The 16,749-nt window shown below is 44.9% G+C and overlaps 2 protein-coding genes across 2 annotated transcripts in view; one reads left to right on the top strand and one right to left on the bottom strand.

Moving 5' to 3' along the window:
• The window catches only part of PI4KA (phosphatidylinositol 4-kinase alpha), a 109,045-nt gene that overhangs the window by 44,949 nt on the left and 47,347 nt on the right, over window positions 1–16,749 (bottom strand). The gene's annotated exons all lie outside the window — the stretch shown is intronic.
• On the top strand, window positions 1,503–15,417 carry SERPIND1 (serpin family D member 1). Its single transcript, XM_016120121.2, is given in 6 exon segments — window positions 1,503–1,547; window positions 1,549–1,568; window positions 4,595–5,490; window positions 9,154–9,427; window positions 11,217–11,361; window positions 12,061–15,417. Coding segments are annotated over 6 exon segments (1,557 nt in total). The 5' UTR covers window positions 1,503–1,517; the 3' UTR covers window positions 12,253–15,417.

Genomic DNA, 16,749 nt, shown 5'->3' with positions numbered 1-16,749 from the left:
ATATGATCCAGCCATCCCACTTTTGGCTATCTACCTGAAAATTTTAAAAACACTTACTTATAAAGATATACGTACCCTCTATGTTCATTGTAGCATTTACAATAATCAAAACATGGAAACAACCCAAGTGTCCTCCAACAAGTGATTAGATAAAGAAGATGTGGTACATAAGCACAATGGAATACTATTCGGCCATAAAATGGATAAAACATTGCCACTGGACTCATTTAGAGTGAGAACACAGATTGGGAGGGGTGAGGCAGTTTCCAGCAGGGTGGTCAATGCAGCTTCAGTGAGGCCAAGAGTGAATAGTGAGAGAGAGAGGCAGCCACGTGAGGGTCTGGAGGGAAGACATTCCACACAGAAAGAACAGCAAATGCCAGGGGCCGGGCTTATCACATGTGAAAACAAGGTGGAGAAGAGGGAGATGCCCAGGAGTAGACTGTTGGCGAGCTCCGCTCTAAGGAGTCTGGACCGAGGCAGCGGCCTTTCCAAGCAGGCGTGAGAGAGCGTTTGCCGAGACTTAGTACTGAGTGAAACAATGAAAGCTCTGAGAAAACAACATCTGACTGAAGGCACTGAGTGCCAAGCCAGATCCAGATTCAACCACACCTCCCAGGTCCTGAACGCAGTGGATAACCCTTTCTTTACACGCCAGAATTTCTCCAATTGAGCAATGTACAGATGCCCCCTACTGGCCTCTGGCATACCTGCAGACTCCCGAGAGGTTGACTTAGAAAGTGTGTCTGCATGACACTATCACACACTTCAGCGTCCCAAAATCAGACAACTGTGCTCTGCGGTGTTAGTCTTCCAGATACTCCAGAATATTCTTATTATAATGTTTCAGATTACAAAAATTAAAACAAATAAAAAAGATCACAGCCCCACAGATTCCTGTGCATGGTTAGGTGGACATGAGTTTGAGGAACACTGCTCAGTAACACCCTGTATGTCTTACAGTGATAGATAGGAGAGCTGGGCTGCAATTCTGACAGAGAACACATTGATCCCTGACTGAAGATAGGTCTATGCTAGAAGTCACACATCTCAATCTTCCTCTTCACTGAGGAACAAGCTCACAGAAGGACAGGGACATCTGCCTCAGAGCCATGTCAGCCCTAGAAACCAAGGTGAAGTCAGATGCTGCAATCATCCTGGAGGGAGATTTCATAGTTGGAGGGCAGGAGAGTAGCTTCCATTTTCAGGGGAGCATTACAGCTACTACCCCCGAAGGAACCCAGTCTCTGAGCTCTGAAGACCATCTCCGTAACATGGTGGCTTCAGTGAGGACTGCTACTGTAAGCATGTCCACAAAGTGACAGTCACACATTCAAAATATCAGCTATACCAGAACTGGAGCTGAGGAGTCACAAGTCACTCAATACTGATCAAAGACACAGCTGTGAGGTTTGCGCTGACAAAGCTAGTTGAGTGTTGTTTGATTTGGGACATATTTACTTTGGAAGATACACCAACAACAGCCCAGCACCAAAGTTCACATTGAAACCCTGCTGATGACCTTGGCTGATTTCAACTCTGCAACACCACTTCACAGAAGCACAGAGGTGAGTTCAGTTTCTAACATTTCTGCTGATTATAAATTCTTCTATGTAGTTAGAGATGGGTAATTGGTACATTTCTATATCAAACTACACATTCAAAAGCTTTCTACACTTAAAATGGGAAATATTATTTTTAAAATTTGTCTATTATACAATTCTGTCAAGGTACATTTTTGGGAAAATTGACGTAATTGGAACAGGAATTGGATTAAGAGAGAACTGTATCTATGTTAAATTATTTGAATTGGATAATTGTACTGTGATAAGAATATCTTTGTTCTTAGGCATTTTTCTCTGAAATATTAGGATTATAAGTTAAGGGAACATGATATAAGTGACCTACTCTCAAAAGGTTCAGAAAAAAAGGTATGTGTGTGTACGTCTGTGTGTATACACATACATAGATATACACACACATAAATGGAGAAAGAGAGAAGCCACTATTCCAAAATATAAAACCGGTGAATCTGAGAAAAAGGTACACACAGGAGTTGTTTTCTATGCCATGTTTTGAAGTTGTTTCAAAATAAAAGGTTTTTAAAATTTCAGGCAACCACTTCTTTCTCTACAGTTTCTCTGTTTAGGCCTGGAAATAATGGCCACGAGTGACAAGGGTGTCTGGGTGTTATGCTCTGATGTGTGATTAAAAAGACCAACCTCGCTCCGTGCGATCAGCATGAGAAAGTGCCTTATGAAATTCCCGGAAAAACAAACTTGTGAATAATTTACCTTTAAAAAATAATGCTTCTCTTCAAAGGTAGTTATCTGGATTTAAACACAACCTAGTGATAATTTTAAAGTGTCTTATATAATTATTGTAATACTAAATAGCAAAACAATAGGAAAATTTACCTGTTAGATCCTTAGTTTCAATCCATGGAAAATAGCAGCTATTTTCTCCTTCCTCTGATAAGGGGATAATGAAAACTGTTTTTGGCTTTTCATTATATAACGCAAGAACAGGGTGTAAGAAGCTTCTGAATATACTATCCGAATATAGGGCAAGATCATAAATGTCTGCCTCTGCCTCCACAGGGGGCTTCACATTCCTTTTTCTGAACTCTTCTTTATTCAAGTTGCATTTATTTTTTAAACCTTATTCTTATCTCAGGATACTTTTTCAGTGCAGCCTAGCAAGGTGACTCCCACTTTCTTCTTTTCTAAGTTTTTCAAGTATGTTACCGTCAATACCCATTCCCAATTCTATCTGGGAACTGGGCCCACTTCTATGTGCAGCCACACACATCAGAAACTGTTTCACTTGCAGGCTACACGTGCGGCACTGCAGCCTCTGCTAGGTGCTGGGGGCAGCGGGGTGGGGTGAGGGCAACAGACTTTTTCAAAACCAGAAACTATACGACTGTCTCTCTCCAAAACATGCAATTCAAAAGCCTATGAGTTGTGAGTAGAACAACAGTCGAGCTGATTATTTTAAGAACTGCAGGGGAAGACCCAAGGAGGGACAGTAAGGGTAGAGACACCAGTCCTGGTGCTCCAGGGCCAACAGGCAGAGCATTCCATGTAGGGGTTGGGGCTTCAACCAATTTCAACCATCTAGCCACTGCCACTTATAGCAATTAAGGCTCATGTTTTGTTACGTAAAATGCTGTGAAGATGAAGTTAAATTACATAGACAAAGCCCCTCGTGGCTTCTAGCAGAGGCGCCAACAGCCATTGCCATTGTTAACACCAACGAACCAAGAGCATTTCAAGTGGGGTATCTATACAGGTAGCTCCATCTTCAGGCCTAAAAAGTCCAAACATTTACCTAACAGGAACAGATACGCAGTCCTCAAATATCTAACAGGAGATGGTGACACACAACAAACTTACTAAGTCATGGCTCCTCTTGCTGAGGTGATTGGAGTGATGTTGGGACGGCGTACAACTGTACAGCATTATAAACACCTACTGTCACTGTCCTGGTGAAGCACAGAAGCATCAAATAATAAATCATCTACTAGGGTACAATTAATAACCAGGAAATAAGAGAAAGACAAAGCCATTTGGCAGCTAAAAAACGATTTGACAAGCCAAGTCGAATCCTTTCTTGGAACAGGCAGAAGATGAGTAGATAAAGATAAGCTTACCAGATCTTAAATATTAAAAACTTACTTTGTTTACTTAAATAAAGGGCCTTTAGTAAGAACTTTCTGACATCACCCTCACACGGACTTTACACGCCTGTGAGATTATTTTTAATTTCATGCTAGAGGAAGTTAAGTAGAAAAGATTTAGTTCTTCCTGGGAGGAGTGGGAGCCAACTAAGGTAGAAAGGAAAAAGGTACACCTGCTAGCCTTGGAGACTCCAACCAAATTTTAGGCCACCGATCATATTTCACTAGGTCTGGAGGGAGTCTCTGTGTTATAGACAAGTTCCAAATCTTGTGCAAATTAACCTTACAAGACTACACAAACTTCAAATATCTTTAGAATACGTTTTTTATAAAGCTTGACTCATACATATTTTTGAACATCTCCACTCAAGCTGCACCTCTTGGTGATGCTTTCCTGCCCCTTCTGGTACTCCTACTCCTACTGCAGGTAGCAGAGCTGCACCCCAGCTCTGCGCACCACCCTACTTTGGTACTGTCTTTATGAGAGCCCCTCGCTTTAGTGCACATCTGTCCCTCACCTGGCTGACCCTTGGTGGAGGACACCTTCATGCCTCCAGAGCCTAATATGTTGTTTGAAGATAGGAGACAAAGTTTAGTGAATGGAAAAGAAATTCCCCCAGGGTCCTTGAGCCCCCATGATTTTAGATGGTTACAGTTTTGCGAGCTTTTAATGAAGGGATTCTTATCCGGGGCTCATCAAATTCCTCAGGCAGGTTTATGAAGCCCATATATAATGTTAATATCTGTTTATCTTTACCAGATTCTCTTAAAGTCCGTAATACTAAAAAGGTTAAGGACTGGGGCTCCCAGGGCATCTTTCTGGGTCAAAGCCATGGGGAGTCACTATGAGGCACTGCAGAGGTGGGGTAGGTCTGTCAGGCTGCCTCTCACATGTTGTATTTTTCCTCCTAGCTTTAGCTCTGCCAAAATGATATGCACATTCCAAACCCTCATTATTTCTCTCATCCTAACATCCGTGTATGGGAACAGTGGCCTGGTGGATCAGCCTGAGAAAGGAAGGGAAAGTTCTAAGTCTGTGGATCCCCAATGGGGGCAGTTAAACAGCAAAAACCTGAGCATGCCCCTTCTTCCTGCTGACTTCCACAAGGAAAACACAGTCACCAACGACTGGATCACAGAGGGGGAAGAGGATGAGGATTATCTGGATTTTGAGAAGCTATTCAGTGAAGATGATAACTACATTGACATCATCGATGTGGTTTCGCCAACAGATTCAGAGGCTAGTGGTGGCAACATCCTCCAGCTCTTCCAGGGCAAGAGCCGGATCCAGCGTCTTAATATCCTCAACGCGAAGTTCGCTTTCAACCTTTATCGAGCACTGAAGGAGCAGACCAGTACTTCCGACAACATCTTCATAGCCCCCGTGGGCATTTCTACTGCCATGGGTATGATTTCCTTGGGCCTGCATGGGGAGACTCATGAACAAGTGCACTCAATTTTGCATTTTAAAGACTTTGTCAATGCCAGCAGCAAGTACGAGATCATGACCATTCACAATCTCTTCCGTAAACTGACTCATCGCCTCTTTAGGAGGAAATTTGGGTACACACTGCGGTCAGTCAATGACCTCTATGTTCAGAAGCAATTTCCAATCCTGGATGACTTCAAAACTAAAGTCAAAGAATACTACTTTGCTGAGGCCCAGGCAGCTGACTTCTCAGACCCTGTCTTTATATCGAAAACCAACAACCACATCCTGAAGCTCACCAAGGGCCTCATCAAAGATGCTCTGGAGAATATAGACCCAGCCACTCAGATGATGATTCTAAACTGCATCTACTTTAAAGGTAAGGAATAGTTTTATGTTTCTCAAAGCAAAGTCACAACATACTCTTAGTGTACATGCAGATGGAATGAATACCAAGAACTGTATTCTACCTCTGATTTACCCAGGAAACCAAGATACAAGTTCAGCTCACAGGGACAGGCAGGATTGTGATGAGGTGACAACAGAAGCTGATATTTACTGAGCCCTAACTTCATGCTTTACACTGAGCCTTCACCACAACCTTGTGAGGTCAAAACTATTATTAGTGTCCTCATTTTACAAATGGAGTCATCAAGGTACAGGGAAGTAAAATGACACTCCACATGCACAGCTAATTAGAGGCAGAACCAGGGTGTCGCCCCAAGTAGGCCATCTCTAGTGCTTTGCTAAACAGGAAAAAATAATGCAAGAACCTTTTTAGCATTTGGCTAGCCTGGTTTTTTTTTTTTTCACCCCTCTTTAATCTGCCCCCACTTCCACCCCTGACCTATGGATGCTGCCATTTCCCCTTAAGAACTGTATCTCTGAAGGCAGGGTGTCACCTCCCACACACACTTGTGGCGTGCACCCGGGGCCTGGTGCACCCAGGGTATGGTCTGTGGCTCCACCTGGAGCACAAAGCCAGGACCTTCTGCGAGTAAAGCAGATGTGTTAACTGCTATACTATGGAGCCACCCCAGGCTTTTTTTTTTTTTTTTTTCATTTCCTTGCCCAATTCTTAGTAAGCAAGAATATGTATAAAAGGCAGAAGAAAGGTGTCTGAAAACTGTTCAGCTTGAGTAACTGACACTAACACCTATAACTCTTTTGGGGACACTTCTGCACTAATGGGCAGGTGTACAGGAAATAAACTATTATTTCTAGAGCAACTATTCTGGACTCCGCACCAAGGCACTTTTTAAAGAGGATACCCCAACTCATTATACACACACAGGCCCCCTAGAGTCCTAGAAATAAATGAGTAGGGATGGCTTATAAAGTCCAAACCTTTTTTAATATGCCGTCACTGGGACCTGAACCAGAAGAAACCTCTATATCATTCTATAAGCCTAGCGAGCTGGAGGGCAGACAAAAGGAATGAGTCAGCATCACTAATGGTTGCTATGACACGAACCACTCTCCTCTCTGCCATCGAGAACTAGTGGGTCAATCCTCAAGGCCTGGGAGGCCCCCGTTCCTGGGCCTTAATGCTGTTCATAGCAGCCCAGAGAGGTAAAGGACTAAAGTCCTTTCCTGGCTGCTGTTTTGGGGCCAGCCCTCCCCCTCCCAACCTGCCAAAACACCGCTCTGAGCCTGTGCCAAGGCCTTCCAACAGCTGTGCCAGGCAGGCATTCTGCTAGATGGGCAAAAGAAGGCTGAAAAAGCCAAGCCTACAGGAATGGCATGGAGGCTGAGGCGGGCTCCTGGGCTTCCTCCCACAAAAGGTTCAGCACAATGCTGGCCTCATGGTGGGTGGAATTAAAGGGTGAGCCTCTAAAAGGCTTGTGACAGACACACACACTATATATGTATCCCCGGCTTTCTACAAGTTTGCGTTACACCACTTCGCTTTTAAAAAAAGACCTACATTAAAATAGTAACAGCTTTTTCGTAAAAGCAAAAATCCTCTTTGGATTTCTTTCAGTTAAAGAAAATAGGTACTCTTTGCTTTACCCCATTTCGGCTTATGAAAGTTTTCACAGGCCTGCTCTACTTTCAGATAGTGGGGGAAGCCTGTATATATGAACACAGACATATCCCCTTTTTGCTACTGGCTATCAGTACAAGTTTTGGAAGTAAGTAAATTGCAGTCTAAGGCCTGGCTCCACCACGCCTTATTTGTGTGGCTTCAGGTAAGTCATTCACCATCTCCGTGACTCTATTTCCTCAGTTTTATCATGGAGATAATAACACCTACTCTGATAGGGCCATGGGCAGCACTGGCAAGAGGTAGTGATGCTGATGCCACATTTAGCCCAGTGTGTGGCATGTGGCAAAAGCTCAATGAACATAAATGAGTAAAACTGTAGATTCCAATATTATTAAGTGTATATGATATTGCTAGTGACATTTATTTTACTTCTATAAGCAATTAATTTCTGTTTAGGAATGACTTCAGAACAGGCCAATGGAAGCCATTTGGGTAGCGCCAAAGCTTTCAGTCCTACTGGTCTGTGGGTCACCCCTGGGCCCTGAGAGCCTCTGAATAAGGCTCACTGGGCATTTAGGAGCAGGCAGAGACACACAGTAGCAAGCCATTCCCACGAGAAAAGGGCTGGAGAAACAGGACAGTTTATAATCTCCTAAACTGAGTAACCAATGTCCCACTAAATTTTAAGGGTGGCAAATATATGTGCTTCTTTATCCCATCATATTAGAAAGGTCACTTAATTTAGTCCTGAGGGATGTAATAATAGTAACACCCAGACTTTCATGGACGCTTATCAAAAAAGAAGAAAGTCTACAAGAGCAATTTTAATTTCTAGCTCCCAAATTTGTTACTAATCTGATTTTAATTTCCAATGTTATACCCACTTTATAAAGCAGAATAAAAACAGAGGTTTGGCTTCAGCAGGAAGTCAAAGGAAAGAACCCCAGGAGACGCGAGATAGCTCTGGCACAACCAGAAGGGCAGTGATTCTCAACCAGGGACAATTATGCTCTCGGGATAAATGTCAGGAAACATTTGTGGCTGTCACAATCTGGAGAAGAGAAGGAAGCACTCCTGGCATCTAGGGGACAGTTTCAGAAGTTAGGCCAGAGTGCTGCTAAACATCCTATAATGCACAGGATAGCTGCCCATTACAGAGAACTGCCCTAGTGTCAATAGTGCTGAGAAGCCCTGGGTGGAGGCCAGCTCAGCGAGGAGGAAATCTAACTACAGAGGCAGATGGTAGTTAAACCTCCTCCCAAGGACTTGTATGCTTATCTAATCCAGCTGTTAAACTCACTAGCTGGAAACCTTGAACAAGTTACTTTGCTTTTTTGTGCCTGTTTCCTCATTTGTACGATGAGACTAATAATAAAAAGTACCCATCCACCCCCATATGGTTGCTGGAGAAAACGAGTTAGTAACAGGAAAGGTCTTAGAACATCGCCAGGCCTCAACTCTCAAGTATCCATCATTACTAGCTACTAGCATCTTGGAGCTGAAATAGTCATGTGCTTCTTCCTGGATATGCAGCGCTGTACCCAAATCAAAAGCGAAGACCTTGATTGCAGCATTGCATCATCACCAATGCACCTTGCTAGTCCCTACAGAACTGCAGAGTGTGAGGGATGAAAGTGATCAAAACAGAGCTGCCATCAACTCAAAACTACTTATTTTACAGATGAACAAGTGGTGTCTTGCTAATTCAAACAACTAGTTAGTGTAAGAATCTGACCCAGAATCTACTCTGGTCTATTTAATCTCTCCATCATTATGCTTCCTACAAGCATGTTAGCATTCTGACCATATTAGAATCCTCTAAAAGAGCAATTTTCCAAGTGTGGTCTACAGATTAGGGGCATCAACATCACCTGGGAACTTGTTAGAAATCCAAGTTCTTGGCCTAACCCAGACTTTCAGGATCAGAGACTCTGGGGGGTGGGTCCTGATGTACAAACACGTCTTCCAGGGGCTTCTGATGCATGTTACATGTGAGGACCATGGCTCTAAAAGAACATTTTCATAAAAGCCTTGTTCTTGTTGACTTTACAGGATCATGGGTGAATAAATTCCCAACAGAAATGACCCACAACCACAACTTCCGGCTGAATGAGCGAGAGGTGGTCAAGGTTTCCATGATGCAGACCAAGGGAAACTTCCTGGTGGCAAATGACCAGGAGCTGGACTGTGACGTCCTGCAGCTGGAGTATGTGGGGGGCATCAGCATGCTAATTGTGGTCCCGCACAAGCTGTCTGGGATGAAGACCCTCGAGACACAGCTGACACCCCAGGTGGTGGAGAGATGGCAGAAAAGCATGACAAACAGGTACTTTGGGTTGAGTGTTTGTTAGTTTGTTTGATTTCCAGGATCCTGAGGGAGCCCAGGAACAGTGGAACCTTGGTCATTTTTTTAAAAAGGGAGAAGTATTATGAATACCCAGGAACTGCCACACTGGGCCACTCTATTAATTCAGCCCAAATTTCTGTTTTGATGAGAGGCAATCAGAGCATCTGTGAGAAACACATCTGCTCTCCATAATGACAGGTTCAGAAATTAGGCACAGGTGACTTAGATCCAGCTGGGAAACAATCCTGGCTCTGCCACGTACGTGGCTTCGTGGCTTTGAGTCCCAGCTTATAAAAGCGGCACGATTCCTTAAGCCTCCAAGGTTGCTGGAGAAAATATATAGAAAAGTGATGTCAAGCATTCCTCACAGCACCTGGAACCTGAGAGGTGTCCAACAAAGATGAATTTCCCCTCTCCCTCCCCAAGAAATCCTGAGGTGTTCTTAACTCATTAAGGACATGTCACTCATGATTTTCCTCTATTGTTATTTATTACTCCATAGTCAAAACCACAGGTTTTAAATATTTACTAACATTATTATTGGCTCATAGCAGAAAATGGAGAAGTCACATTTCTGTTTCACTGTATGCTGGCTAAGCCCATATTAAGAGGTGAATCTGGTGTGAATCTCCTTCCAGACAAGAATACAAAAAAATGCAATAAACTGAAAAGCAGGCTGTTAGAGGAAAGTATTTACCCAGGCAGCCAATTAGTCATCAACCCCTGTCAATTTTTCCTTAAAAATGTCCCTCTGTACTTGTCTCTTACCTAACTTCACTACCCATGACCTTCTACCCTGAGCCTAGGGAGGCCTAACTAGCCTGGCCCATTTCCATCCCTCAGTCCACTCCAGCACTAGCCACCAGAACAGCATTCTAATGACACCATCTCCACCTACTTCTTCTCATAAACTTTCTGTGGACCCTCACTCATTAGACACAGCCCAGTTCCCCGGCCTGGCCCACAGACACAGCCCAATGCAGCCTGCTCTGCTGTCCCTCACCTCCTCCTTTCCTTTCCCGTCCCCTCCTGCCCACTGCCCTCCTGCACCCCAGCCAGACCACAGCCACCCACTACCTCTAGGCCTTTGCTCACTCAGTGAGCCCACCTATCTCTCATGCTGTGGGCCACCTTCTAGGCAACAGGAATATCTCTCTTCTAACAGACCTGTTCTAGTTGGTCAGATGTTCACATACCAATTTTTATGTTTTCACTGCTTCACGTATGAGCGTCTTGGCTTGCCAACAGGAAAGCAAGCTCTTGGGAAGCGGGGAAGGCAGATGACATCTCTTTACCCCCGGGAGGGGTAGATTGGGCCCCAAAGCACTATTGCTGCTGTTCATCCAGTTAAGGACTGAATGAGCTGTGGCAAGGACGGAATGCTTGGCACACTGTCTGGTATATGAAAAGTTCTTTTTTTTAAAGCACACTGATCAGATATTCAACTCCTAAATTAATAAAATGAGAAATGCCTGAAATCAGGGATCCAAACAAGGGATTTGGATCTCAAACCATAAACCAGTAAAGTTCTGCTGCTGACCTGGAAGACAGGGCGTGAACCACATGGTATGGAGGAAATAACCGCACAGCAATGCCCACACCTTAGTTTTCTGTAACTGGAATTACAATGGGACGGTCTTTCCAAAATCCTAAACTGACAGTACCAGGATATGATATTGACAACTGTTGTATCAATTTTGAAGAAGAAACATGATTCTTTTGTAACTTGTGGCTCATAAAACTGGGCCCCTTTTTCTTCTCTGACCAGAACGCGAGAGGTGCTCTTGCCTAAATTCAAGCTGGAGAAGAACTACAACCTGGTGGAGGCTCTGAAGTCAATGGGGCTCACAGCGCTGTTTGATGAAAACAGCAACATGACAAGCATCTCAGACCAGAGACTCACCATCAACCTGGTAACCCCCCCTCTCCACCCTCTGCATCTATCTCCAGGGTCTGCCCCCAGCAAAGCCTTCCTGCTGCCTGGCCTGGCTTCACAGGTCAGGGGTACTGGGTCTGCTCCCCCTGTGTCTGTCAGATGCTGAGTGGGCAAGGTGGTCTGTCTCATGGAGCAGCCTGAGGGTGAGCCCCATTCCTGCTGATGCCAAAGAGCGAGAAAGCATGCGCTCCACTTTGTGAAATAGCCACTCCCAGCTGAATCGTGAAAGACCTGTTAAAACACATGCAGACACTTCACCACCTGCATGTTGAACTTAACACACCAATGACAGGCAATCTGCAAAAAAAAGAACATCAGTCCAAATAGTGTGCAGATCCAGGCCCCATCTTTTTCATGACAGCACACCCCAGGACATGGGGCCTGCAGGCTATCGTGGCTCATAGACTGCTTATATTGTGACCACCAGCAAGTGACTAGTTTATGATGCCAGTTTAAAGATAAGTACTGTTTTAAACAATATGGCCTCTAAGTACCATTACCATACCTGACAGGTGATTAGGGAGCATTTCAAGAGTCATTCTGACCAGCAGTAGTCTGTGCCTTGTATGTGGTCTTCTGACCCGTTCCCTGAATGAGATGGGACCCCACCATATTTTCTATCCTTCCGTGTGCCAATTGATGGAATGTGACAACTTTCCTTTCCATTTTGAAACAGTTCAAACACCAAGGTACCATCACGGTGAATGAGGAGGGCACTCAAGCTGCTGCCGTGACCACGGTGGGCTTCATGCCACTGTCCACCCAAGTGCGTTTCGCTGCTGACCGCCCCTTCCTGTTCCTCGTCTACGAGCACCGCACCAGCTGCCTGCTCTTCATGGGGAGGGTTGCCAACCCCACCAAGTCTTAGAGGTGAAGGTCTGTGTGTCTCGAGTGTTCTGGGAGCACTGTAACTGTTTCCGTTCTAGCAATGAGAACAGAGATGTTTTGGCATCATGACCTTTGTGGTTCACACTACCATTCTGAAATCAAGGCCCTTATGAGAGAAGAAATTTACCAACAACCGAGAAGCTCCCTGGAATCAATTCTGCATAGTGAACAATGACGTCAGTTCATAGAAGTGAATGTACCTGTAGTGTGTCAGCTGTTCTCTAGGGCAGGGGTCCCCAAGCCCCAGGGCAGCAGACCAGTATTGGTCAGCGGCCTGTTAGGAACCAGTCTGCACAGCAGGAGGCGAGTGGTGGGTGGGCGGGCGAGCGAAGCTTCATCTGTATTTGCGGCCGCTCCCCAGCGCTAGCATCACCGCCTCAGCTCCACCTCAGATCATCAAACATTAGATTCTCATAGGAGCACCGGTCTCTGGGGCCAAAAAGGTTGGGGACTGCTGACTTAGAGGGTGTCAGCAACATACAGACTGGCTTACCTCCCATCTCCTCAGAGCCTCTCTCCCTGGGTACCTCCTTCCCCACTGTAGCCCTCATCCTTGCATATCTGGCTCTATTACTCTAAGCCTCAACCAGGGCTCCTCACCTAAACGCAGAACACTGAAACGAGCAACATGACTAATTTCTCACCTTTCCCGAGGATGGTGTATAGCTGGCACCATGCCTAGGAGAAGCCACTTTGTGATATTCAAGGGGTGCCCTGGGCATTAGGGCTTAAGTCTAGCAAGGCCCAACCTTCCATACTGATGTTAAGGTCATCTGTACTCCTGCTGTCACCTCACCGCTGCCCAGAGGACAGTGTGTACATGTGGCCTTCCTTCTACCCTAGAGATAAATAAATATGACCACTTTTACTATGTATCTGTTATAATTCTATTTTTGAAACTCGGCAAACTGAGAAAGGTCAAATTCAAAGTAGCTGATATCCCCAGAAACGACAGGTTGAGGAAAAGTAACTTGAGTTCTCTAGTGACTCATGTGCTACATCAAGGTACATTCTCAGATAAGTGTTGCTAACACCTGAGGGCAGGGCTGCTGTGGATGGGGCTGCGTGGGGAATTCCTGAAATGCCAGTCTTTGTGTGGAGCACATATTTTGGCTTTCATTCCTGGACGCGGGGAAACCTCAGACACGCTCCTGTCTGGTCTGATAAGTCAGGTGATGTCTGAGGAATAAATTTCTGGATTCTTCACTGTCTGAATAAGACAAATGGAATCCAAAGAGGCTGCACAGAATTCAAAAGTGCCAGCATCTCTGCAGTGCCAGGGAAGATGCACAGGGCTGGGGAGAGCATCACAAGTGCTGTGTGTGCAACTGTTCAACTGTGACCCCACAGCCCTGCAGGAGAGGCTTTCTCTTCCACTCTCTGCAAAGGAGGAAGATCAGGTTCACAGGGCACCAAAACCCGCCAAGATGCCATTGCAGTGAGTGGTGGGCCCAGGTTGAAGCGCAGGTTGGCCTGACTCCAGGGTCACACGTAAAGTCTTGTCACAGTGTTTATGACATAGTGAGACCAATACCAGTCACGGGGGCAGCAAAAGGGAAGCAGCTAGCACTCCCCAATTAGGGGCACTGTGATAGGTGGGCCCCAGGTTATCTTACACCAACCCAGAGAGGTTGACACTATTATCACCTCTTTTGTGTGGTTGAAGAAACAACTAGGGTTCATAGAAGTAGTCTGACCCGAGCCTGAATTCAAACCCAGGCCCAGCTTTTCACTGCTAACCCTCTCCACCTGCCCCCATCCCAACTTTCTACACCAGGGCCTTTGCCTCCACTATCTCCTGATCAGTAAGGTTTAAGGCCAAGTCCTTCCTTATTGAGGTCAAATCTTTTCTCTTGACCTCTCTGTGAAACCAGAGGCTGCTGACAACTTACTTACTCCTTGGGTCCTTCTCCGATTCGCTTCCATACTATTCTTTTCTGATGCCTGTCCAACATTCCTCATCTTGCTGCTGGATCCTCCCACTCCTCCCATTCCTAAATGTAACTATCTCAAAAAATTCTGCCTTTAGCCCTTTGTCATGTCCGTCCCTTATCCAGAAAGGCAAGAGCCTCCCTTACGTGGCTACCCAACCTGTACTAGAGCTAGCTCAGGCTTCTCCACGACCCTGCGCCTGGACAGGTCGAGGCCCTACAGTCTACGTGCTTTTCATTCACTCATACACCCTCGCATCCCCACTTTCAGTTACTAGCTGACCCGTGTTTCAAAGCAGTGAGTATTAATTCAGAGCACAGATCGTGGACCAGACTGCCTGGGCCTAAACCTTGGTTCTGACATTTAGCAGCTGTGAGGCTTTGGGGCAAATTCTATGCCTCATTTTCTCTATCTGTAAAGTGGGGATAACGATATCTACCTTGCAGAGTTGTTGTGATGATTAACTGAGCTAACGTCTGGAAAAAGTTTAGATCCATGCTTGGTGTTTAGCACGATAGGTAAGGGCTTCTTGTCACTATCTTCATCTGAGACAGTGTCTGGCCCAGGGATTCCTAACTGGGGGTCTTGGCTGTGTTTCTCCCACTTAAGGTCTTGAGGTTAAACGCTCACCCTTGTGAATAAATGCATTTCTATAGAGGGAAAGGGCACAAGTTCAAAGGGCACCATGATCTAAAAATTTTTAGTCTACGAACCTCATTTTACAGGCACTGAGAGAATAAGTAACCTCTCCACAAAAACTACTAGTGGCACAGGTCAACCAGCTCTGAGTGAAGTACATGAATGTTTTCAAGCAGGAGGCATATCTTACTATGACAATAGAGCAACCAAACCTCTAAGCAATAGATAACTTTCAAAATGTTTAATTAACTAATGGGCTAGACACCAAGAGAAGCAATTTAATGAATGATATTTCTGAAGAAATATTCAAAAAGTTGCAGGACAAAGATCAACAAACTTAAGCAGGAAGGAGACTCAGAGATCACATGACCCGGTCTCCAGCCTCTCCCTCCAGGTTCCCAAGGTCACTGATAAGTAAGTGAATAGTTGTATTAGGACCAACACCCAGGCTTCTGGCCCCAAACCCACTGGTACTTCCAATGAACAAAGTAATTTGAGACCCTCTCATCAAAAGATTCAAAACAGAATATCTTTGTCTTTAGGAAAAAAAATTGCAACACATTAAAAAAAAAAACAACTCTGGAAATTAGTTTCTCCTAGAAGGTACAAGGGGTAACCAAAAAGCAAATTCAAAAACCCTGATCTCTGTGTTCTTCATTGAGCAACAAATCAAATATTTGCTTCCTCCCCCATATTATAACCATTAACTTTTGTTAAAACTACAATATTTATTCTATTCATGTAAAAGGTCACTGCAGTAGAGGAACCAGGAGTATTTAAAGTGAGTATGTCCAAACTTATCATTGCTAACATTTAAGCCTACATTGATGGGCTGGTACTTCAGAGGGTCATACCCATCTTTTTGAGAAACTCTGCTGGCAGAACAGGCCTGGAGAGGCTGAGATGCTGACTTAAGATCCCACACATAAGAACAGGGGTCCAACTATGGCCCTTGTGACCCTAAAACTCGTGTGCTCCCAAACAACTTCAACGGCATTGCTCCCCAAAAGTACGAAGTTTAGATTTCTTCTATGCATTTATTAAACTCTAAATGACAACCACTATACATGTTTAAAACTTTAAAGACATACAGGTCACAGAATTCTGGCACTCACTGACTTGAGTGTCACCCCAAGCATGCTGTCTGCCAAAACCTGCTCTCCTGAGCAGGTTGCTGTATGGCCTTTCTCCCCCTCTGACAGGCGGAGAGAGTGCTGTGGACTTTACGTCTCTTCCCTCTCCCTCCAGGTCAAACAATGGGTCCATGTGCAATGGCACTTCTAAAACACAACTGTCGAATTAACTATAAAGTGAAAAAACTTAGGTTTTAAAAAATTAACCAATGAAGGTGTCAATAAGAAATACCATGACAGAGAGAGTCCTGGAAATCCTCAAATTCTAAGGCGGCTGTGGAAAACACCTGATCGTAGGTACATAGGTTTGGGTAAGGTTCCCAAAGAGACGCGAAAAGCCTTCTTGAGGCAGGCCAAACCCGCTTGTCCCCTCAAGCACACTGAGAAAGAGGAGACTCTCCTGACACAGATGTGACAGGAGAACAAGCCACTGCTTCCCCTCCTGAGTCAGCTACTTACAAGGGGGAGGGACAGTAGAGAAAACGACAGGCAGAAGGAAGGTGAACCGGAAGTGGAATGCTCCACAAAAAGCAATACGTGACATCTTAAAGGTAAAGAATGACAAATAAAAGAGTCAGTTACTATTTTTCATCCATCTTGGCTAGCTAAAAATGGACCCCCTAAAAGTCCCCAGATTCAGAATAATGAACATCCAGACTGAAGTAATTCAGAAACTGCTTTGCAGAAATCAAGAGAGGTGCCTCTCCATCTGCTTGCCCTACCTGTAGGCCCCTGGGTCACCACAGCAGCTTGGAGGTCAACTCCTCTGGTGT

The sequence above is a fragment of the Rousettus aegyptiacus genome, unplaced genomic scaffold, assembly GCF_014176215.1.
Source record: "Rousettus aegyptiacus isolate mRouAeg1 unplaced genomic scaffold, mRouAeg1.p scaffold_m13_p_5, whole genome shotgun sequence".
Taxonomy (NCBI): Eukaryota; Metazoa; Chordata; class Mammalia; order Chiroptera; family Pteropodidae; genus Rousettus; species Rousettus aegyptiacus.
The sequence above is the reverse complement of the archived record's forward strand: the minus strand, read 5'-3'. Positions and strand labels throughout refer to the sequence as shown.